Genomic DNA, 26541 nt, shown 5'->3' on the forward strand with positions numbered 1-26541 from the left:
ATCTTCACTTTAAGGAGGTTATTAGTAGAATATTCAAGAGGTTATTAGTAGAATATTCAAGAGGTTATTAGTAGAATATTCAAGAGGTTATTAGTAGAATTACAGTAAATCGACCATTAAAATCACATTATGAAATCCTATGTAGTCTGCAGTAAAACAAACAAATGGGCTTCCACATAGATTACATGCCACTTTTGTGGGAATTGGTGTCATGCCCCTGTGCAGATATCCAAGAATTATCTACAAGCAGTATTAAATCAGGGAAGTGTTTTTGGGTATGCCCAAATGAGATCAATCTGTGGACTAAAATCACATTGGTATTAAAGGAGGATAACATCAAAGCAGCCTTCATAGAAGGCTCCCTCGTGACTGATCTCATTTTGTCGGTCTGGGGCTCCTCATCTTCACTAACAATGATGATCTAATATGAAATGTCACCATATCAAAAACAATATACTCGGATCACAACATAATCGAGGTTCAGACATGTATGCGCGGAGCCCCAGACCGACAAATGGGATCACTCACGAGGGAGCCTTCACCAAATTCAACTTCAATAACAAGAACATAAAGTGGGACCAAGTAAACCAAGTCCTAAACGATATAAGCTGGGAAGATAGACTAAACAACACAGACCCCAACTTATGCCTAGAACAGATTAACTCTGTGGCACTTGATGTATGCTCAAGGCATATTCCTTTAAGGAAAAGGAGTAGATATAAAATAGAAAGAGACAGGTACTCCCTTTACAGGCGACGGAAAAGAATAACAGAGTGGCTGAAAGAGGGCAATATATCTGAAATGCGTAGGGAGACACTGGTCAGAGAAATAGCAAACCTCGAACTAAAGCTAAAGGAATCTTATAGGAGTCAGGAATCGCGGGAAGAACTAAAAGCCATAAATGAAATCGAAAGAAACCCAAAGTATTTCTTTTCTTACGCCAAATCAAAGTCGAGAACAACATCCAGTATTGGGCCCCTACTTAAACAAAATGGATCCTACACAGATGACAGCAAGGAAATGAGTGAGCTACTCAAATCCCAATATGACTCAGTTTTTAGCAAGCCGCTAACCAGACTGAGAGTCGAAGATCTAAATGAGTTTTTTATGAGAGATCCACAGAATTTAAACACAAGCCTATCTGATGTTATCCTGACGCCAAATGACTTCGAACAGGCGATAAATGACATGCCCATGCACTCTGCCCCAGGGTCAGACTCATGGAACTCCGTGTTCATCAAGAACTGCAAGAAGCCCCTATCACGTGCTTTTAACATCCTATGGAGAGGGAGCATGGACACTGGGGTCATCCCACAGATACTAAAAACAACAGACATAGCCCCACTCCACAAAGGTGGCAGTAAAACAATAGCAAAGAACTACAGATCAATAGCACTAGCATCTCATATCATAAAAATCTTTGAAAGGGTCCTAAGAAGCAAGATCGCCACCCATCTAGATACCCATCAATTACACAACCCAGGGCAACATGGATTTAGAGCAGGTCGCTCCTCTCTGTTCCAACTACTGGATCACTACGACAAGGTCCTAGATGCACTAGAAGACAAAAAGAATGCAGATGTAATATACACAGACTTTGCAAAAGCCTTTGACAAGTGTGACCATGGCGTAATAGCGCACAAAATGCGTGCTAAAGGAATAACAGGAAAAGTTGGTAGATGGATCTATAATTTCCTCACAAACAGAACACAAAGAGTAGTAGTCAACATAGTAAAGTCTGAGGCGGCTACGGTGGAAAGCTCTGTTCCGCAAGGCACAGTACTCACTCCCATCTTGTTTCTTATTCTCATATCTGACATAGACAAGGATGTCAGCCACAGCACCATGTCTTCCTTTGCAGATGACATGCTAATCTGCATGACAGTGTCTTCCACTGCAGACGCTGCAAGGCTCCAGGCGGACATCAACCAAATCTTTCAATGGGCTGCAGAAAACAATATGAAGTTTAATGATGAGAAATTTCAATTACTCCGATATGGTAAACATAAGGAAATTAAAACTTCATCAAAGTATAAAACAAATTCCAGCCACAAAATAGAGTGAAAAACTAACGTCAAAGACCTGGGAGTGATCATGTCGGAGGATCTCACCTTCAAGGACCATAACATTGTATCAATCGCATCTGCTAGAAAAATGACAGGATGGATAATGAGAATCTTCAAAGCTAGGGATGCCAAGCCCATGATGATACACTTCAGGTCACTTGTTTTATCTAGGCTGGAATAATGCTGTATACTAACAGCACCTTTCAAGGCAGGTAAAATTGCTGACCTAGAAAATGTACAGAGAACCTTCACGGCACACATAATGGAGATAAAATACCTCAATTACTGGGAGTGCTTTAAGTTCCTGAATCTGTACTCCCTGGAATGCAGGCGGGAGAGATACATGATTATATACACATGGAAAATCCTAGAGGGACTAGTACCGAACTTACAAACGAAAATCACTCACTACGAAAGCAAAAGACTTGGCAGACGATGCAACATCCCCCCAATGAAAAGCAGGGGTGTCACTAGCACGTTAAGAGACAACACAATAAGTGTCAGATGCCCAAGACTGTTCAACTGCCTCCCAGCATTCATAAGGGGGATTACCAATAGACCCCTGGCTGTCTTCAAGCTGGCACTGGACAAGCACCTAAAGTCGGTTCCTGACCAGCCGGGCTGTGGCTCGTACGTTGGTTTGCGTGCAGCCAGCAGCAACAGCCTGGTTGATCAGGCTCTGATCCACCAGACTCATGGAACTCCGTGTTCATCAAGAACTGCAAGAAGCCCCTATCACGAGCCTTTTCCATCCTATGGAGAGGGAGGATGGACACGGGGGTCGTCCCACAGTTACTAAAAACAACAGACATAGCCCCACTCCACAAAGGGGGCAGTAAAGCAACAGCAAAGAACTACAGACCGATAGCACTAACATCCCATATCATAAAAATCTTTGAAAGGGTCCTAAGAAGCAAGATCACCACCCATCTAGAAACCCATCAGTTACACAATCCAGGGCAACATGGATTTAGAACAGGTCGCTCCTGTCTGTCTCAACTATTGGATCACTACGACAAGGTCCTAAATGCACTAGAAGATAAAAAGAATGCAGATGTAATATATACAGACTTTGCAAAAGCCTTCGACAAGTGTGGTCATGGCGTAATAGCGCACAAAATGCGTGCTAAAGGGATAACAGGAAAAGTCGGTCGATGGATCTATAATTTCCTCACTAACAGTTTTCCAGTGGGCAACGGTAAACAATATGATGTTCAATGAGGACAAATTCCAACTACTCCGTTATGGAAAACTGGAGGAGATAATAACTAGAACAGAGTATACTACTGACTCCGGCCATACAATAGAGCGGAAAAATAATGTAAGGGACCTGGGAGTAGTAATGTCTGAGGATCTCACTTTCAAGGATCACAACAGTGCCACGATCGCACGTGCAAAGAAAATGATAGGATGGATAATGAGAACTTTCAAAACGAGAGATGCCAAGCCCATGATGATCCTTTTCAAATCACTTGTTCTCTCTAGGCTGGAATACTGCTGTACATTAACATCTCCATTCAAAGCAGGTGAAATCACAGATCTAGAGAGTGTACAGAGATCCTTTACTGCACGTATAAGTTCTGTCAAGCAGCTTAACTACTGGGAACGCTTGGAAGCACTTGACTTGTACTCGTTGGAATGCAGGAGGGAGAGATATATCATAATCTACACTTGGAAAATCTTGGAAGGAATGGTCCCAAATCTGCACACAGAAATCACTCCCTACGAAAGTAAAAGACTGGGCAGGCGATGTAAAATGCCCCCAATAAAAAGTAGGGGCGCCATTGGTACACTAAGGGAAAACACCATAAGTGTCCGGGGCCCAAAACTGTTCAACAGCCTCCCATCAAGCATTAGGGGAATTGCCAATAAACCCCTGGCTGCCTTCAAGAGAGAGCTGGACAGATACCTAAAGTCAGTGCCGGATCAGCCGGGCTGTGGCTCGTACGTTGGACTGCGTGCGGCCAGCAGTAACAGCCTAGTTGATCAGGCCCTGATAAAACGGGAGGCCTGGTCATGGACCGGGCCGCGGGGGCGTTGATTCCCGGAATAACCTCCAGGTAACCTCCAGGTAACAGAACACAGAGAGTAGTCGTCAACAGAGTAAAGTCCGAGGCAGCTACGGTGAAAAGCTCTGTTCCACAAGGCACAGTGCTCGCTCCCATCTTGTTCCTCATCCTCATATCCGACATAGACAAGGATGTCAGCCACAGCACCGTGTCTTCCTTTGCAGATGACACCCGAATCTGCATGACAGTGTCTTCCATTGCAGACACTGCAAGGCTCCAGGCGGACATCAACCGAATCTTTCAGTGGGCTGCAGAAAACAATATGAAGTTCAACGATGAGAAATTTCAATTACTCAGATATGGTAAACACGAGGAAATTAAATCTTCATCAGAGTACAAAACAAATTCTGGCCACAAAATAGAGCGAAACACCAACGTCAAAGACCTGGGAGTGATCATGTCGGAGGATCTCACCTTCAAGGACCATAACATTGTATCAATCGCATCTGCTAGAAAAATGACAGGATGGATAATGAGAACCTTCAAAACTAGGGAGGCCAAACCCATGATGACACTCTTCAGGTCACTTGTTCTATCTAGGCTGGAATATTGCTGCACACTAACAGCACCTTTCAAGGCAGGTGAAATTGCTGACCTAGAAAATGTACAGAGAACCTTCACGGCACTCATAACGGAGATAAAACACCTCAATTACTGGGAGCGCTTGAGGTTCCTGAACCTGTATTCCCTGGAACGCAGGCGGGAGAGATACATGATTATATACACCTGGAAAATCCTAGAGGGACTAGTACCGAACTTGCACACGAAAATCACTCACTACGAAAGCAAAAGACTTGGCAGACGATGCAACATCCCCCCAATGAAAAGCAGGGGTGTCATTAGCACGTTAAGAGACCATACAATAAGTGTCAGGGGCCCGAGACTGTTCAACTGCCTCCCAGCATACATAAGGGGGATTACCAACAGACCCCTGGCAGTCTTCAAGCTGGCACTGGACAAGCACATAAAGTCGGTTCCTGACCAGCCGGGCTGTGGCTCGTACGTTGGTTTGCGTGCAGCCAGCAGCAACAGCCTGGTTGATCAGGCTCTGATCCACCAGGAGGCCTGGTCACAGACCGGGCCGCGGGGGCGTTGACCCCCGGAACTCTCTCCAGGTAAACTCCAGGTAAACTCCAGTGGGGCTATGTCTGTTGTTTTTAGTGAGTGTGGGATGATCCCTGTGTCCATGCTCCCTCTCCATAAAATGCTGAAGGCACGTGACAGGGGCTTCTTGCAATTCTTGATGAAAACGGAGTTCCATGAGTCTGGGCCTGTGGCAGAGTGCATGGGCATGTCATTTATTGCCTCCTGAAAGTCTTGTGTAGTTAGGATAATATCCGAGATTTTTGAGATGACCAAATTTTGAGTTTCGTTCATAAAGAAGTCATTTGAATTGTCGACCCTTAGTCTGGGCAGTGGCTTGCTGAACACTGAGTCATATTGGCTTTTAGTTCTTCCTGCGATTCTTGTCTCCTGTAAGATTCCTTCAGCTTAAGTTCGATATTTGCAATTTCATTTTTGCAATTCGTATTTCAGATATACTGGCCCCACTCAGCAGCTGTGTGACTCTTCGCCTTCGTCTGTATAGGGAGCGTCTCTCTCTTTCTAGTTTGCATCTTCTCTTTCTTTTCCTTAATGGAATGTGTCTCGAGCAGATCTCAAGAACCAAAGAATTCATTTTTTCTAGGAAAATGTTTGGATCCGAGTTGTTTAGGATATCTTCCCAGCTTGTTTCATTTAGGACATGGTTTACTTGATCCCATTATATGTTTTTGTTACTGTTATGACATTCTTGGTAACAAGTCATCAAAGTTGCATGAAAGGCTTTCTTTCCATCAAGTATATCCTCAAGGAAACTTAAATTATTTGCAGCGCAGTAGATAAATTTTCCTCTCACAAGACTGGGCGGGACATACTGTATATTCCTCCATTATCAACCATGCGTCATAGAACTTCATATCTGAAGTGGAAGTTTACGTATGCGTGTCGATTTCACTGAAGCTAAGCTACCACCATATGAGGCTTGTGTTTCTGTTAGGCACCCACAAATAAGAGCTGGTTTAATTGTTAGTTTTTATGCTGTACGCCATGTCAATCAGCAAACAGTCTTCTCCCACTTATACAGCATCTCAAAAAGGACAACAGTTCTTGTGGTATTACTTTTGTAACTTGGCTCCATGTATCATGAAACCTGTAAATTACCACTTCTCATTTGTTAAAATGGTTTTCGACGTAATTGAGCAGTCTGGTATAGAGCCTTCATATTTTATGTTATAATTTGCTTCTGCGTATGAAAGCACAGCATCGTTGACTTCAGTCAGTCCATCTGTCATCATTATCATGCAGGAGGAGCCACATGTCTATGGTGCATCCAACAAAATAAGCAGACTTTTGGATGTTGCTACCGCCCGGCTCCGACTGGGATGCAAATATCTTTGGGAGGTTAAATCACCACTACCAGATGTAGACAAAACGAAATGAGAACTTTGCCTGATGGACAGATGTCACATCTTGCGTCATTGTGTGCTGGAATGTGATAAAATTAATGAATTCGGAGACAACTCACTCAGAAATATTCATGTCAAAGTATTTTATCTACAGTGGGATATTATAAATTATTCTGGAAAAATACCCTGACTTTGCTCACTGTGTGTGTGTCCAAATTAATGTCTGTAAAAATAACTCACAGCGATTCTGACCAGATATAAACTTGTAAATAGTTCAGTACCAATGTAACTTGTTCAGCTATGAAAACTTTGCGGTCCAGTCCCTGGACCCATTATGCACCTCTGTAATCCTTTGACTGTCTCCTACAGGATGTGTGTGCGGTGCAGTTAGGTAACGTTAACTGACTGCAAAGAAATACGCTGTAATTGGTGCTTAGAGAGAGGATTGCTAAACACTACATCTAGCTCAAAAAAATTATTTTCAGTAAGTGTTTTCTTGATATCATATCTTCCTCCTTAACACCTTTTGAGTAACAGATTTCTTTGTATTGTCGCTCATTCTAAACTTCGTACAATGAAACGTACTGCTCGCAGACTAGGCCTAGCCTATAGAAAACATCGTACCCCTGGAATGCTGAGGCTCTTCCAAACTGCCCTTGCTGCTGCCAGAGAGCGTATGACAGAGCTGCGGCAAACCGACTGGGAAAAATTTGTCAACGGTCTTAATGCTCACACCCCACTTAGCCGGGCATGGAGGGACATAAATAGAATTAAGGGTAAACGAACTGGGCAGATCGCGCACCCTCATCCCTTACATAGGGCGAATGAGTTAGTCAGTGCTTGGGCTGCTACATCTAGCTATGACAATCTTCCCAGTACCACACAGGCAAAATTAAATGACAAATATGATGCAAGGGAGAGACTTGTTTGCTTTATGCTCAGCAAGGCAGATGATTGCAACATTCCTTTCACTAATTATGAACTTGATGCAGCACTAACTACGGGCAACTCCACGTCTCCTGGTGAGGATGTTATTACTTACAACATACTCAGATTGCTGTGTCGAGTACCAGGTAATCCATTACTTGAATTATATAACATGAGCTATGTAACTGAGGAGCTCCCTCAATCTTGGACCAACAGCCTCATCATTCCAATTCCTAAGCCCAATCAACAAAATGCATTTCGCCCAATATCTCTTACTAGCTGCTTGTGTAAAACATTTGAGAGAAGGATTCCTAATCGTCTCATGTACAAAATCAAACAATTTTTGTCTCCCCGGTTACATGGTTTCATGCATGGAAGGAGCGTGCATCATTGCATAGCCACCTTTCTCACCCTGCACACTGACAGCTCATACACTACCTTCCTTGACCTTAAATCCGCTTTCGATGTAGCCAACCGACATGTAATCATTAGTGAACTTGCCAGAATGGATGTTGGAGGATGGCTTCTCCGCTGGATTAAAGGCTACCTGTCCAACAGAAAATCGTCTGTGTTGTTCCAGGGACATAGAAGTGTAACTAAAGACTTTGAATTAGGAACCCCACAGGGAGGTGTGCTCAGTCCCACACTGTTCAATATTCTTATTAATGCATTACTTAATGCTATGCCTAGTCAGCCCCATCATTATGTGATTAGTTTTGCTGATGATATAATGATTCACACCACCGGATTCTCCAACACCAAAAACATTCTTAATCATGTACTAGCCTCGTGTCAGGACCTGGGGTTGATAATCTCTACTGATAAAACAAAGATACTCAATAGGCGTCCTCCTCGACAGAGAGGCACAGTTCGTCAGATCCAATTGCATGATGGGTCTCTTCTAGAATATGTAAGCAGATACAGGTATCTAGGTTTTGAGGTTCCACTACTTGGACCTGTTGTAACAAGACTTTGTCGCCAATACAAAGAACGACTAAGAGCACTTAGAGTTGTGGCAGGGCTAAACCCCAGGTATGGTGCTAATGTTAAAATTGTGAAAATGATGTATCTTGCTTATATTAGATCATTGGTTGATTATGCTGCGCCACTACTTGCTCTTGTGTCTGACTGGAAGCTTGGAGGGCTGGAAAAACTGCAGAACGAAGCAATGAGGATCATTTTAGGATGCCCTCGTACTGCCAAAATTTTAAATATGCAAAAAGAACTTGATATTCCAAGCATCAGAGATCGTGTTACTGAAAGAAATATCCTAATTGGGGTTAATATGCTCAGGCAAGCTCATTCAAACCCCTGCACAGAAGCCCTCCAAACTTTCCTCAGCACTGATGAACACTCCTCCAGATGGATCGAAAAAACTGGAACCGACCTCCGCATGAATCAGATACATGATCTATGTCAAGTAAGGCAACAGTGGCACTTCTCCGCTCCATGGAATATTACCCCATTCCAAACTACCATTCCTCCATTTCCCCCCAAACTACTTCTTAAATCACAACCAAAACTTCGCCTTGAAGCCAAACATGAGGCCTTAAGCTGTATTGATAACTTAGTCACACAGCACACACTCTCGCAAATTATTTACGCTGATGGTTCTGTTCACCAATCCACTGGTGCAGCTGGTAGTGCTGCTGTTGTCGTACAGAGTGATGGCTCTCTTAAAGAAATTGGAGCACGCATCAATAATTGGGCCTCTACCCTTCAGACAGAACTGTTTGCCATACTCCTTGCACTGAAATGCATCTATGTATCAAAGATTGACAGTTTAATTGTAGCTGATTCTCTGTCATCCATAAATGCTCTCAACTCATTAAGCATAAATTGTGGCATGCTTGTGTCAGAAGCCAGACACAGGTATGGTAGGATTGTGGACAGTGGAGTCAGAGTGCACATGCTGTGGATTCCATCTCACATTGGTCTTCAGATGCATGATAGAACTGATAAATTGGCTAAGCTGTATGCTTTCAAAGAGGGAGTAGATTACAATCTTGGCTTGTCAGGTAGTAGTTTGAGAACAATAATACGAAAAGAACTTCAACTGAATTTTATGGACTTAAGGCTCAGGGAGATTGACACCAGTGAGTCCATCTATCATCATTCTATCATGCAGGAGGAGCCACATGTCTACGGTGCATCCAAAAAAATAAGCAGACTCTTGGATGTCACTACTGCCCGGCTCCGGCTGGGTTACAAGTATCTATGGCAGGTTAAATCACCACCACCAGATGTAGACCAAACGAAATGTAAACTTTGCCAGATGGACTATTGTCACACCCTGCGTCATTATGTACTGGAGTGTGATAAAATTAATGAATTTAGAAATAACTCACTCAGAAATGTTCAAGAAATGGCAAAGTACTTTATCCACAGTGGTATATTGCAGACCATTCTGGAGAAATACCCTGACTTTGCTAGCTGTAAATAAAGCATTACCACATGTGTGCATGTGTGTGTGTGTGTGTGTGTGTGTGTGTGTGTGTGTGTGTGTGTGTGTGTGTGCACTCACCTAGTTGAGATTGCAGGGGTCGAGTCCAAGCTCCTGTGTGTGTGTGTGTGTGTGTGTGCACTCACGTAGTTGAGATTGCAGGGGTCGAGTCCAAGCTCCTGTGTGTGTGTGTGTGTGTGTGTGTGTGTGTGTATGTGTGTGTGTGTTTGTGTGTGCGTGTGTATGTGTATGAGTGTATATGAGTGTGTGTGTGTGTGTATGAGTGTGTGTGTGTGTGTGTGTGTGTATGGGTGTGTGTGTGTGTGTGTGTGTGTGTGTGTGTGTATGAGTGTGTGTGCGTGTGTGTGTATGAGTTTGTGTATGTGTGTGTGTGTGTGTTTATGTGTGTGTGTGTGTGTGTGTGTGTGTGTGTGTGTGTGTGTGTGTGTGTGTGTGTGTGTGTGTGTGTGTATGTGTGTATGAATTTGTATGTGTGTGTGTGTGTGTGTGTGTGTGTGTGTGTGTGTGTGTGTATGAATTTGTATATGTGTGTGTGTGTGTGTGTGTGTGTGTGTGTGTGTCTCAACAATCAATATTTGCACCAATAACTCACTACAGTTGTGACCGGGTGTGGAAGTGTGAATTGCTCATTACTCTATAATTTGTTCATGATTGTAGCCGTGTATAAACGTAAGTAACCATTCTTACAGTATTCATTACCTTTGTAACTTGTGAGTTCATTACCTTGTACCTAGTTCAGCCATCAAAACTTTGGGGCCCAGTCCCTGGACCCATTACGTACCTCTGCAATCTGTAAATACCTTTGTAACTTGTCATGATTGTGACTAGACCTACCTGGAGTTCATTACCTTTGTAAATTGTGAGTTCATTACCTTTGTAAATTGTGAATTCATTACCTCTGTAGCTTGCTCAGCTATCAAAACTTTGGAGTCCAGTCCCTGGACCAATTATGTACCTCTGTAATCTTTTGACTACCGCCCACAGGATGGGTATGGGGTGCATAATAAACATATTAAACTAACTAACTTGTCGCTCAGTATCTGCTAGTGTGACTGTTGTGATAGAAACACAGGCCTTATCTCTAGGCTTTATTGAACATAGAATCTTCATAGTACTTCTGCAACAACAAAATATAATGACTAGTACATCTAATAATGGCTTCTACAGGGATGGTGATGTCTTGCATATGTCAAGAGAAAAGTTATAACTACAGGCCACATATTTAAACTCACCATGTAATCTGCATCGCTGATAAATGGATAAAGTAGGAGAGAATCACACACCATGTGTTGGTGCCCATGACACCCACCAAACTGTTGTTGTTGTTAAGGGCCCCTAGAGGTGGTGCAGTATTATCCTGCTGCTGCTCCCCACAGGACCAGTATCACTACAGTGACAACCTTACCAGCTATGTTTGTTGTTTGTAGTGACTGTGGGATGATCCCTGTGTCTATTCTCCCTCTCCATAGAATATTTAAGGCACGTGAAAGGGGTTTCTTGCATTTCTTGATGAACACGGAGCTCTGTGAGTCTGGGCCTGGGGCAGATTGCATGGGCATGTTATTTATTGCTATTTCAAAATCCTATGGTGTTAGGATTATAACAGAAATTCTTGAATTTCTGTTATATGACTGAGACTTTTGAGTCTCAGTTATAAAGAAAATATTTAGATTGTCGACCCTTAGTCTGAGTAACGGCTCGCTAAACGCTGAGTCTTACTGGGTCTTAAGTATCTTACTCATTTCTTTGCTGTCATCTCTGTAAATCTCATTACGTTTAAGCAGGGGCCCAATCCTGGATGTGGTTTTTGCCCTAGATTTGGCAAAAGATTTTTTTCAGTTTCATTTATTGCTTTAAGTTCTTCCTGTGTTTCTTGGCTCCTGTATAATTCCTTAAGTTTAAGTTCGATATTTTCTGTTTCTCTAGCCAGTGCTTCCTTTCGTGTTGCAGAAAGACTGGCTCCTTTGAGCAGCTCTGTGATTCTTCGCCTTCGCCTATAGAGAGAGCGTCCCATATAGAGGGATACCATAAAAAATAATCATTATACTGTAGGTAGTGTCTGATGACATAAAATCAGTCTCACCTTTTCATCACTCACCCTGAATACGGAGTATGATTTTTCTACATAAGCTCCCAATTATTGTGGGTCATTCAATGCTCTAATTTTGCCAGAATGTCATATAGATCATGACAGGTCACTAAGTACTGTATCTGGTTATTATTACTATTTATGTTTTATTCTCATTATTGGAGGGTGGAGGGAGTAAAAGAAGTTTTGAGTTATAATTAGGGGCTTTAGCATTCAGCAGGCTTATGTGAGCGTTTTAGATAGGAGTCGGAGGCAAACTGGTTTTCAATGGACGTGCTATTGGAGTGTGAAAAACATAACCTTCATGAAGGAATTAAAAAGGAAACCGGTCAGCTGGACTTGGAGTCCTGGAGACAGAACAATGCCTGCACTCTGAAGGACGGATGGCGATGTAGCAGTCGTAGGTAATCTGACTGTGATGTCAACACACTCCTGAATGACTGCTCTTACCTGGAGTTTACCTGGAGAAAGTTCCGGGGGTCAACGCCCCCGCGGCCCGGTCTGCGATCAGACCTCATGGTGGATCAGAGCCTGATCATGCAGGCTGTTACTGCTGGCTGCACGCAATCCAACGTACGAGCCACAGCCCGGCTGGTCAGGTACCGACTTTAGGTGCTTGTCCAGTGCCTGCTTGAAGACAGCCAGGGGTCTATTGTTAATCCCCCTTATGTATGCTGGTAGGCAGTTGAACAGTCTCGGGCCCCTGACACTTATTGTGTTGTCTCTTAACGTGCTAGTGACACCCCTGCTTTTCATTGGGGGGATGTTGCATCGTCTACCGAGTCTTTTGCTTTCGTAGTGAGTGATTTTCGTTTGTAAGTTCGGTACTAGTCCCTCTAGGATTTTCAATGTGTATAATCATGTATCTCTCCCGCCTGCGTTCAAGGGCCGTGAAGGTTCTCTGTACATTTTCTAGGTCAGCAATTTCACCTGCCTTGAAAGGTGCTGTTAGTGTGCAGCAATATTCCAGCCTAGATAGAACAAGCGACCTGAAGAGTGTCATCATGGGCTTGGCATCCTTAGTTTTGAAGGTTCTCAGTATCCATCCTGTCGTTTTTCTAGCAGATGCGATTGATACAATGTTATGGTCCTTGAAGGTGAGATCCTCCGACATGATCACTCCCAGATCTTTGACGTTGGTTTTTCGCTCTATTTTATGGCTGGAATTTGTTTTGTACTCTGATGAAGTTTTAATTTCCTCATGTTTGCCATATCGGAGTAATTGAAATTTCTCATCGTTGAACTTCATGTTTTCTGCAGCCAATTGAAAGATTTGGTTGATGTCCGCCTTGAAGTGAGTGTTGGTGATTGTGTTTTCTTCTTAGGTCACCCTGCCTTGGTAGGAGGCGATCGTTCAAGAAAAAATAAAATACTATTGTTGTTGTTGTTGTTGTTGTTATTATTATTATTATTATTATTATTATTATTATTATTATTATTATTATTATTATTATTATTATTATTATCATCCTTAGCATTATCTCATATATTGCAGGTGTCTTTCAAAACATGATTGTGGTGGACAAGAGGTGGATGTATGGATCATTTCAGCAGCTTCTACTGCTGCTGCTGCTGCTGCTGCTAGGTGAGTCTTCACTCTCACAATACTCCTGCTGCTGCACCCCTGAGTAGAGGTTCCTTGGCTGCGGTGAGGGGCTCTTGATCTATGGAACTGAACTTATTCGCCCCTTCGCTGGATCGAACCTGACTGCCTCCCGTCCCCTAAGCGATGTATGACCCTATAGGTTTATCGCTTGGTTGGTAGCGTCCTCAGCTCACACATTGAAGGTCCAAAATCGATCCCCAGCACGGGTGAAACGTTGGTCAGTTTGCTTACACCTGCTGTCCCTCTTCACTTTGCAGTAAGTAGGTACCTGGGTGTTAACCGACTGTAGTGGGTCGCATCCTGGGAGGGATAAGATTAACCTAAGTTGCCGGAAATGCTCTACATAACCAGGGACTTTCTATACAATATGTCAGTGATGCCAGCTAGGTCTGTAAATTTTTATATGAGGAATTGTAGAAATAAAAATCATAATAATAATAATAATAATAATAATAATAATAATAATAATAATAATAATAATGACATCGTTCACGTTAGTTTAGTTTAATATGTTTATTATGCACCCCATCATACCCATCCAATGGGTGTTACTCAAAGGATTACACAGGTACATAATGGGTTCAGGGACCGGACCCCAAAATTTTGATAGATGAACAAGTTACAAAGGTAATGAATTCCAGGTAGATCTGGTCACAGTCATGACAAGTTACAAAGGTAATGAATCATCTACACGTCTATACATGGTTACAATCATGAACAAATTACGAAGTAATGAACCACTGACACGTACACACCCGGTCACATCTGTACTGAGTTATTAGTGCAAATATTAATTGGGTCACACACACACACACTCGAGCGTGTACACACACACACTCGAGCGTGTACACACACACACACACTCAAGCGTGTACACACACACACGAGCGTGTACACACACACACTCGAGCGTGTACACACACACACGAGCGTGTACACACACACACTCGAGCGTGCGCACACACACACACGAGCGTGTACACACACACTCAAGCGTGTACACACACACACTCGAGCGTGTGCACACACACACGAGCGTGTACACACACACTCGAGCGTGTACACACACACACTCAAGCGTGTACACACACACACGAGTGTGTACACACACACTCAAGCGTGTACACACACGCACTCGAGCGTGTACACACACGCACTCGAGCGTGTACACACACGCACTCGAGCGTGTACACACACACACACACGAGCGTGTACACGCACACTCGAGCGTGTACACACACACACACTCGAGCGTGTACACACACGAGCGTGTACACACACACACACGAGCGTGTGCACACACACTCGAGCGTGTACACACACACACACTCGAGCGTTTACACACACACACAGGAGCGTGTACACACACACTCGAGCGTGTACACACACACACACTCGAGCGTGTACACACACACACTCGAGCGCGTACACACACACACGAGCGTGTACACACACACACACGAGCTTGTACACACACACACACGAGCGTGTACACACACACTCGAGCGTGTACATACACACACTCGAGCGTGTATACACACACTCGAGCGTGTACACACACGCACACGAGCGTGTACACACACTCGAGCGTGTACACACACACTCGAGCGTGTACACATACACACTCGAGCGCGTACACACACACACAAGCGCGCGTACACACACACACACACACACACACACACACACACCAGCGCGCGTACACACACACACACACACCAGCGCGCGTACACACACACACCAGCGCACGTACACACACACACCAGCGTGCGTACACACACACACACACACCAGCGCGCGTACACACACACACAAGAGCGCGCGTACATACACACACCAGCGCGCGTACACACACACACCAGCGCGCGTACACACACACACAAGAGCGCGCGTACACACACACACCAGCGCACGTACACACACACACCAGCGCGCGTACACACACACACGAGCGCGCGTACACACACACACCAGCGCGCGTACACACACACAAGAGCGCGCGTACACACAAACACACACACCAGCGCACGTGCACACACACACCAGCGCGCGTACACACACACACGAGCGCGCGTACACACACACACACCAGCACACGTACACACACACACACCAGCGCGCGTACACACACACACACCAGCGTGCGTACACACACACACGAGCGCGCGTACACACACACACACCAGCGCACGTACACACACACACCAGCGCGCGTACACACACACCAGCGCGCGTACACACTCACACGAGCGCGCGTACGCACACACACACGAGCGCGCGTACACACACACACACGGGCGCGCGTACACACACACACACGAGCGCGCGTACACACACACACGAGCGTGCGTACACACACACACACACACACACACACACGAGCGTGCGTACACGCACACACACGAGCGTACACTAGAGATGTATCAGATGTGAATGTGGAAAATATATAGTATATTTTCCGAAAATAGTGTATTGGTATGTAAATTAATAAATTATATTGTATTAATAAAAATTATGCTATAAAAAATGGGAATCCTGCGCCTGCGCAGACAAGACTCGCCATTGTGAAATATCTTAAAATCACTCGCCAATTTGACTGGAGATCAAGGTGTATCATACTCAGAAAACCTCACTGTCTATACATGAAAATAACACTGGCCAGAGTTATAAACACAAACAGACTTATCTGAGGTTCCTGGAGCTGTCTTGTCCAGTCGCCTGATATCTCAAGTTATGCAGGAATGCACATCCAACAATTTCGGCTCCTATTTGAGAGGTGTCAGCCCAATTTTAACCTCTAGAGCACGAAAATTCTTCTTCTTTTCACTAACGTTTTCTTGGCTCATTCGAAACAGAATGGCGAGTCTTGTCTGCGCAGGCGCAGGCTTCCCATTTTTTATAGCATAATTTTTATTAAATACAATATATTTTATTAATTTACATACCAATACACTATTTTCGGAAAATATGCTACATATTTTCCACAGTGACAATTTAGATATCCGCGGATGCAGATGTGTATGCCGATGTCTTACTTGGTAGGTAAGACACGTGGGCAACAGTTGGGCAACTTTATTTCGAAACGTGTCGCCTACACAGTAGGCTTCTTCAGTCGATTACAGAAAGTAGACAGGAGCAGTAGAGATGTGAAGACGATGTAATCAGTCCATCACTCTTGAAGTCGTAGATTTGAGATTGTCAGTTCCTTAGCCTGGAGAAGAAGTGGAAATGAATGGTATAAAATACCGACACAATGGAAATATAAACATATGCAGTTTAATGTGATCCTTTATTGACAATGTTTCGCCCACACAGTGGGCTTTTTCAAGTCACAAACAGATCTACCTGGGGTGGAAGGTATGCGAGTATTTATAGTCAGGTTCAGAATGTTGAGGTAAGGTGGAGAATGCTGCATCTGATGATCTACCGGGTGGGGTTATAGAGTCTAGAATCTTGGGTAGCTTGAAAGGGAGATTGGATAAGTTTGTAAGCAGACCTTCTGCAGTGTTCTTCCATTTCTATGTTCTTATGTGGGATAGCGATGAAGAAGTTTCTTGGCAAGTGGTTCAGCTATGTTGTAGAAGCCATTGTTCTGGTTGAAATTGCTGGTTATAGAGATAAGCGATGATTCTAGGATTCTTCGGTATTGGGTGTTGTCTTCTCTGGCGATAAGTCTTGAGTTTCTGTAGTTAATTAAATGGTTGTGTGAATTGCGGTGTTGTACACAGGCATTCCTTGTATCGTCAGACCTGCTTGCGTATTGGTGTTCTGAAACATGTGTTTGGAGGTCTCTTGATGTTTCGCCCATGTATAATTTGCTGCAGTCATTACAAGGGATTATGTATACCCCTGCAGAGGATGGAAGCTTGTCCTGTCTGTTACTGGCAATGTCCTTGATGGTCGTGGTTGTGGAGGTAGATACTTGGAATGAGGTATTTGAAAAGATGTTGGAAACATGTTTGGCAATGGAGTTGGTGGGGAGGACTATGTATCTCTTCTCGGCAGTGTCTTCTCTGGGTGTGTTGAAGATGTTTAATGTCCGCCATCTGCAGTCTCTGATGAAATGACGAGGATAGTGGAGTTTAGAAAATACTTGTTCAATTATAGTGCATTCTTCCTCAAGGAACTCATTGCTGCAGATTCTGAGTGCGCGCAAGAAGAAGCCTATAATTACACCACGTTTAGTTTTGGTGTCGTGGTGAGAGTAGAAGTCCCAGAGTTCAGGGGAATGTCGTACGAGGAAAGGTTGAGGGAAATTGGACTGACGACAATGGAGAACAGAAGGGTCAGGGGAGACATGATAGCGACATACAAGATACTGCGGGGAATAGACAAGGTGGACAGAGACAGGATATTCCAGAGAGGGGACACAGAAACAAGGGGTCACAATTTCTTCAGTCATAGAGTCGTCAGGAAGTGGAACAGCCTAGCAAGTGAAGTAGTGGAGGCAGGAACCATACGTAGATTTAAGAAGAGGTATGACAAAGCTCAGGAAGCAGAGAGGGAGAGATAAGATAAGATAAGATAAGATTTCGTTCGGATTTTTAACCCCGGAGGGTTAGATTTTAGATTTTGCCACCGAAGTGGCTAGTTTATTGTGCACCCCATATCCATCCTGTGGACGGTAGCGCGAGAGCATATGGATACACAAAAGGCCTAGGAACTAGGCCCCAAAGGGTTAACAGGAATACATATGGATTTATATCTACATATCTATAGTTCACTTATCTGTTACAAGCAAATTTAGGAAATTTGCTTAGTATATCTGGTATCTTATTTTCATTAATAAGATATCTTGACATGTCACATAGGTTATTATACTGTCTGTCTCTGTATTCCTCAATAAGTGGACAATTAAGCACATAGTGTTCAAGAGAATGACCATATGCCTGATCACATAATTTACATTTGGTTTGATCATCATCTGTGTGTCTTCCAAACTGCCAGAAGTACTTATAACCAAGCCTAAGCCTGGCCACTACAACATCAGTCAGTCTGTTCACATTGCAAGTTGCTCCATAAACATACTTATCTACGTTCATGTTATCATAGTGGGTTATAGATCTACTCAGGCTTCTAACTGCATTCCTATAACAATCATTTTCATTATTTACTTCTCTCCTAATATTATTCCTAATGCTAGACACAGTTATACCAAAGTTATATTCTACATTCTCCTTCTCGATACTCTTCTTGGCTAACATATCAACTTTATCATGAAGGAGTAATCCAATGTGTGATGGGATCCATAGCAATTGTACATTAATTCCTTTTTCCCTAATTTTTGAGTATCTATACCTGGCTTCCCCAATGAGCATGTTGTTGGAGTCATTATATGAGCCAAGAGCCTTCAATGATGACATAGAATCAGTAATGATGATAGAGTCAAGCTCAGTGTCATAGGTTAGCTTTAGCGCCATTAGGATTGCAAACAATTCAGTTTGCAGTGTAGACGCCCAGTTGTTAATTCTTATGCCTAACTCAACAAATTTATTATCGTTCTTAACTAGGGAGGTAGCAACAAGAGCAGATGCAGCCCTGCCAGAAGACTCCTGTTTAGATCCATCAGTGTATATAACTTGTGATAACTTGTTACTACCAGCTAGGTGAGAAATTTCTTCTTGAGCAGTTGCTCTAACAAGAGATTTAAGGAAGGGATTACTAGCAATGAGCTTCTTGGGAGGAACTTGTAGGTATGTGATATTAAATGAACACATCTTCCATGGAGGGGTGAAATGCTCTTGTTGCCTACAGTGATACAGTTCATGCAGGTTATAAAACTTAATGCAATTGCACGTTTTCACAATCCATTTAGATCTGTGTGTATTTACCTCTAGACACTTGGTAAGATTCACTGTGACAGTGTCTGGTTCGTTTCTCAACATTCTAATACCGAGTACAGTGTTAATTTCAACAATCCTATCACTGATACTAGAAATACCAAGCTCCTTCCTCATGTTAAGAACTTTTGTAGATCTGGGACAGCCAAGAATAATCCTGAGAGCTTCATTTTGCATTAACTCCAAGGGTCGGAGAGAACTTTCTCTAGCTAATATCAACATGGGAGCAGCATAATCAATTAAGGACCTAACATAGGCTATGTACATCATTCTCACGATTCTCACATTTGCACCATAGTTGGGATTGTAGCCAGCAACAGCTTTGAGAGCATTTAGCCTAGCTTTACATTTCTTGTTTAGTTGTGGTATAGTGGATTTGTTAAAGGGTACATCTACACCAAGATATCTGTAAGTTTTAACGTAGCTAATGATTTCACCCTGCAAATAGATGGGTGGGGGATGTCGTTTGCTTGTTAATATCTTAGTTTTAGAGGAAGATATTATGAGGCCTAGTCGATTACAAATTGCTTGAACTTCATTAAGAATGGTATTCATCTTCTTATGCCCTGTTGTATGGATCATGATATCATCAGCATAGCTTATAGCTATATGTTTAGGTGAGGCAGGTAGAGCATTTAGGAGAGCATTAATCAGAATATTAAATAGCATGGGACTAAGAACTCCTCCCTGCGGTGTACCTAAAGACATTTCTTTAGAATCACTTCTGAAGCCTTGGTAAAGGACAGAGGATACTCTATTTGACAGGTATCCTATTATCCAGCAGAGTAAGCTACCACCAATATTCATTTTGGCTAGTTCATGTAGTATAACGGTTCTGTTCGCAATATCAAATGCAGATTTTAGATCAAGAAAAGTGGTAAAACTAGTAGAGGTGTGTGCAGTGAGAAAGGTGGAAATACAGTTCTGCACACTTTTACCTTTCATGAACCCATAGAGGTAGGGGGAAAGTTGATGTCTGATTCTGTAGTACAGTCTGTTAAGCATCATTCTTTCAAAAGTTTTACAAAGACAACTAGTTAAGGAGATCGGCCTAAATGTATCAGGCTGTTGTTGTCTGAACAGCCGGAGGGTTAGCCACCCAGGATAACCCAAGAAAGTCAGTGCGTCATCGAGGACTGTAACTTATTTCCATTGGGGTCCTTAATCTTGTCCCCCAGGATGCGACCCACACCAGTCGACTAACACCCAGGTACCTATTTGCTGCTAGGTGAACAGGACAACAGGTGTAAGGAAACGTGTCGAAATGTTTCCACCCGCCGGGAATCGAACCCGGGCCCTCCGTGTGTGAAGCAGGAGCTTTAGCCACCAGGCCACCGGGCCTAGTAGCGATCAGTGAAGAGGCGGGGCCAGGAGCTGAGTCTCGACCCCTGCAACCACAATTAGGTGAGTACAATTAGGTGAGTACAGACTCAGAAGTGTCCCTGTTTGCAGATGATGTGAAGTTAATGAGGAGAATTAAATCAGACGCGGACCAGACAGGTCTACAAAGAGACCTGGACAGGCTGGATGCGTGGTCCAGCAACTGGCTCCTAGAATTTAACCCCGCCAAATGCGAAGTCATGAAGATTGGAGAAGGGCAAAGAAGACCGCAGACAGAGTATAGGCTAGGAGGCCAAAGGCTGCAAACCGCACTCAAGGAGAAAGACCTAGGAGTGAGTATAATACCGAGTATATCGCCAGAAGCACACATTAACCAGATAACTGCTACGGCATATGGGCGCTTGGCAAACCTGAGAATATTGTTCCTGTACCTCTGTTAGGAATCGTTCAAGACTTTATACACTGTGTACGTCAGGCCCATACTGGAGTACGCAGCACCAGTTCGGAACCCACACCTGGTCAAACAAGTCAAGAAATTAGAGAAAGTGCAAAAATTTGCAACAAGGGTAGTTCCAGAGCTAAGTGGAATGTCCTATGAAGAAAGGTTAAGGGAAATCGGTCTGACGACATTGGAGGACAGGAGGGTCAGGGGAGACATGATAATGACATACGAAAGACTGCGTGGAATAGACAAGGTGGACAGAGACAGGATGTTCCAGAGATGGGACACAGAAACAGGGGGTCACAATTGGAAGCTGAAGACTCAGATGAGTCAAAGGGATGTTAGGAAGTATTTCTTCGGTCATAGAGTTGTTAGGAAGTGGAATAGTCTGTCAAGCGATGTAGTGGAGGCAGGAACTATACATACTATCACTCTAACAAATCCATAGAATCCTCTACCTTCCCTACAGTTCTCAAAATAGCAAGGATCACCCCGATCCATAAAGGAGGAGACCAGACAGACTTGAATAACCATAGGCCAATATCCAACTTACACCCTCTCTCTAAAATCTTCGAAAAATTAATTCATAAGCGAATCTATGCCTACCTCATCTACCACAACATACTCAACCCCTTTCAATTTGAGTTCGGGCCTAATAAAAATACTAATGATGCTATTATACACATGCTAGAACACATATACACTGCAATAGAGAAAAAAGAAGTCCCACTGGGGATCTTCATAGACTTACGTAAAGCTTTTGATACAGTTGACCATGACTTGCTCCATATAAAATTGTGGCACTATGGTATAAGAGGGCACTCCCTCAACTACCTAAAGTCTTACCTCAGCAACAGAAGCCAATATGTGTACACAAACTGGGCAGACTCTTCAGCACAGCCAGTTACAGTTGGTGTTCCACAGGGAAGTGTCCTAGGCCCTCTTCTCTTTCTCATATACATAAATGACCTACCAAATGCATCGCAACTACTCAAACCCACACTATTTGTAGATGACACAACATACGTCTTCTCTCACCCGAGCCCAGTCACGCTAGCCAATACTGTAAATACCGAATTACAGAAAATATCTACTTGGATGAGTATTAACAAACTTACTCTAAACATTGACAAAACCTACTTCATTCAGTTTGGTAACAGAGCTACAGATGTCCCTCTTAACATAATGATAAACGGATCACCTATCACAAAATTCACAGAGGGAAAATTCTTTGGAATCCACCTTGACAATAGACTTAAATTTCAAACACATATACAACAAATTTTCAAAAAAAATTCCAAGACCGTAGGCATACTATCGAAGATACGGTACTATGTTCCACAGTTGCCCTCCTGGCCCTATATCACTCACTTATTTACCCCTATCTCACCTATGGAATTTGTATATTGGGCTCAACAACAATAAACCATCTCAGACCATTAATTACCCAACAAAAGGCTGCAGTCAGAATGATAACAAATTCTCAATACAGGCAGCACACTCCACCAATATTCAAAACTCTAAACCTACTCACCATTCAAAACATCCATACTTATTACTGCACCTACTACATTCATAGAACACTTAACTCGGATATAAACCCTCCCCTCAAACGTCTCCTTACCAACCTCAACAGAACACATGGCCATAACACAAGGCACAGATCACTCTTTGATGTTCCTCGAGTCCATCTCACGCTATGCAAAAACTCAATATACATAAAAGGCCCTAAAATCTGGAATTCATTACCTGTGAATATAAAAGAAACACTGTATATAAATTCAAGTCTCTTCTCAAAAATCACTTACTCACCCACAACTAAATAAATACTGAATAATTGTATCTCGTAAATGTTTCTCATTATTGTATCTAATAAATGTCTAACCTGTGACCCAATCAAACTCATTATTGTATCTCATAAATGTCTAACCTGTGACCCAATCAAACTTTATTTTTTAATTACATTACCTAACAGAATACTCCATTCTACTGAATGCTCAGCAGCACAGTAAATGACCATATGACCTCTCTTTGTAATACTCATTTGTGCTAAATTGTTATCTGTTTACAATAATGCTTTTACCACTGAATATATCATTGCTTAGTTAATCATAAGTTAATTTTAAGCCTGCCCATAATGCTCTGCATACAAGGGGCTTTGGCATGTTGCACTGTAATAACTGTATTCCTTTGCACTTCACTGTATCATGTTCAAATAAATAAATAAATAAATAAATAGCTTTAAGACGAGGTATGATAAAGCTCATGGAGCAGGGAGAGGGAGGACCTAGCAGCGGTCAGTGAAGAGGCGGGGCCAGGAAGTGAATATCGACCCCTGCAACCACAATTAGGTGAGTACACACACATTAGAGGGTACAAAGACGCAAGGAGGAACGAGAGGCAAAGACAGAGATGAGCAGGAGAACCCAGACTTAGGAGGAAGAGCAAATACATATTCCCTCAGAACCACCCATAGAGGGACCTCGACCACGTCAACCCAAAAACCCATACACTCTACCCTATGCCCCTACTCCGCTCACCACAAACAGCCCCACAGCAACCCTTCACAGTTCCCCGCCAGGTCTCCTGCTCCCCCAACCCCAATGTCCTCCCCAGACCACAGTGTTAGAAAAGAAGTTGAAAGTTTGGTATACGAATGTGGATGGAATCACAAATAAATATGAGGAGTGGCATGAAAGAAACTCACCAGGATGGTAACAGACACAATCATTCCACCCGGATATCAGATCCTGAGGAAAGATTGAGGGAGCAGAGGGGGAGGAGGAGTTGCACCGCTCATTAAAAACCAATAAGAATTTGAGGAAATGGAAGGAATGGACGAAATTAGCGAAAGGGACTATATAGTAGGTACAATTCAGTCTGGGGGACAAAAGGTAGTTATTGCAGTGATGTATAATGCGCCACAGAACTGCAGACAGCTAAGATAAAAATATGAAGAGAGCAACAGACCAATAGTGGACACACTAGCTGAGGTGGCCAGAAGAGCTCACACGGGTAGAGCAAATTTACTAGTTATGGTCGATTTCAATCACAAGGAGATTGAGTGGGAAAACCTGGAGCCACATGGGGGTCCCGAAACATGGAAAGCAAAGATGATGGATGTGATACTTGAAACCCTCATGCATCAACATGTTAGGAACATTACCAGAGAGAGAGGGGAGGATGAACCAGCAAGACTAGACTTTGTGTTCACCCTGAGTAGCTCGGACATTGAGGACATCACATATGAAAGGCCCCTTGGAGCTAGTGATCATGTGGTTCTGAGCTTTGAATACATAGTCGAATTACGAGTGGAGGGTTTAAGAGGAGAAGGATGAGAAAAATCAAACTATAAAAGGGGGGACTACACAGGTATGAGGAACTTCCTGCAGGATGTTCAGTGGGAAAGAGAATTGGTAGGAAAGGCAGTACAGTGGACCCCCGGTTATCGGCCGTAATCCGTTCCTGAAGTTTTAGTTTAGTTTAATATGTTTATTATGCACCCCATACCCATCCTGTGGGCGGTAGTCAAAAGATTACAGAGGTACATAATTGGTCCAGGGACTGGACTCCAAAGTTTTGATAGCTGAGCAAGTTACAGAGGTAATGAACTCACAATTTACAAAGGTAATGAACTCACAATTTACAAAGGTAATGAACTCACAATTTACAAAGGTAATGAACTCCAGGTAAGTCTGGTCACAATCATGACAAGTTACAAAGGTATTTACAGATTACAGAGGTACGTAATGGGTCCAGGGACTGGAGTTTACCTGGAGTTTACCTGGAGAGAGTTCCGGGGGTCAACGCCCCCGCGGCCCGGTCTGAGACCAGGCCTCCTGGTGGATCAGAGCCTGATCAACCAGGCTGTTGCTGCTGGCTGCCTCCAAAGTTTTGATAGCTGAACTAGGTACAAAGGTAATGAGCTCACAAGTTACAAAGGTAATGAATTCTGTAGAATGGTTACTTACGTTTATACTTTGGCTACAATCGGCTGATAACCGAAATGGCCGATAACCGAATTAATATTTCCCATAAGAATTAATGGAAATAAAATTAATTCGTTCCCAACAAAAATATTCACCAAAAAAAATATTTTTTTTACAATTATGTAAGTATTACATACCTTTATTGAAGGCTAATGCTGGCTTCTGGAAGATAGGGAGGAGGAAACAGGGAGGAGTTAGTGTTTGGGAGAGGAATCCCCCTCCATGAAGACTTTAGGTAGTAATGCCTTCTCTGGGGTTACTTCCCTTCTCTGTCTTTTAATGCCACTAGAACCAGCTTGAGAGTCACTGGACCCCTGTCTCACAATAACTGTCCAGAGTGCTCTGTTTCTGGTGTCTCTTTAAGATTTCCCTGAAGTGGGAGAGGGTTTTGTCACTAAGCATGTTGCAGATATGGCTTGTTTCAGCTTTGTCTGGGTGGTGTTTTTCTGCAAAAGCTTGCACCCTGGTCCACATTGCACACACCTCTTTAATCTCTGAAGAAGGTACCTCCTTCACTCCCTCTTCCTCCTCCTCCTCTGAAGCAAGTTCCTCAGCTGCAATCTGTTGCTGTTCAAGTTGAAGCTCTTGCAGCTCTTCAGTGGTAAGCTCTTCCCTGTGGTCCTCCACCAACTCTTCCACATCCTCACCACTCGCCTCCAACCCCAGGGACTTCCCCAAAGACACAGTAGAGTCCACAGGGTCGGCAGGGTCAGGGTCATGGTGAGTCTCACACCCTTCAAAATCCCTCTATTGGACATAATCTGGCCACAGTTTTCTCCAAGCAGAGTTCAAAGTCCTAGAAGTCACTCCCTCCCAAGCCTTACCTATAAGGCTTATGCAATGGAGGATAGTGAAGTGATTCCTCCAGAACTCTCTTAGGGTCAACTGAGTGTCCGAGGTCACTTCAAAGCACTTTTGAAACACTGCTTTTGTGTAGAGTTTTTTGAAGTTAGAAATGACCGCTGGTCCATGGGCTGGAGAAGAGGAGTGGTGTTAGGAGGCAAGAACTTCACTTTTATAAAACTGAAGTCCCTAAACACTTGGTCTTCCAAGTCTGGAGGATGTGCAGGAGCATTATCCAGTAACAGGAGGCACTTGAGTGGCAATTTCTTTTCCAGGAGGTATTTTTTCACACTTGGGCCAAACACATCATTAACCCACTCTTTGAAAATTTGCCTTGTGACCCATGCCTTATGATTAGCTTTCCACATCACACACAATCTATTCTTCATGACATTGTTTTTCTTAAACACTCTGGGAT

The 26541-nt window shown here is 43.3% G+C and overlaps 1 protein-coding gene across 3 annotated transcripts in view; it reads left to right on the top strand.

The window, feature by feature from the left end:
• LOC128690735 (uncharacterized) overlaps positions 1–26541 on the top strand; it is a 94938-nt gene that overhangs the window by 10326 nt on the left and 58071 nt on the right. For 2 of the 3 annotated variants that reach the window (XM_070088230.1, XM_070088232.1), the window contains exon 2: positions 13558–13647. In XM_070088230.1, the coding sequence (XP_069944331.1) occupies positions 13572–13647 (76 nt within the window). In that variant the 5' untranslated portion in view covers positions 13558–13571. Of the gene's footprint in view, positions 1–6951; positions 7067–13557; positions 13648–26541 lie in introns of all 3 variants that reach the window. The other variant, XM_070088231.1, reaches the window with a different exon arrangement.

Source organism: Cherax quadricarinatus, chromosome 24 (assembly GCF_038502225.1).
Source record: "Cherax quadricarinatus isolate ZL_2023a chromosome 24, ASM3850222v1, whole genome shotgun sequence".
Taxonomy (NCBI): Eukaryota; Metazoa; Arthropoda; class Malacostraca; order Decapoda; family Parastacidae; genus Cherax; species Cherax quadricarinatus.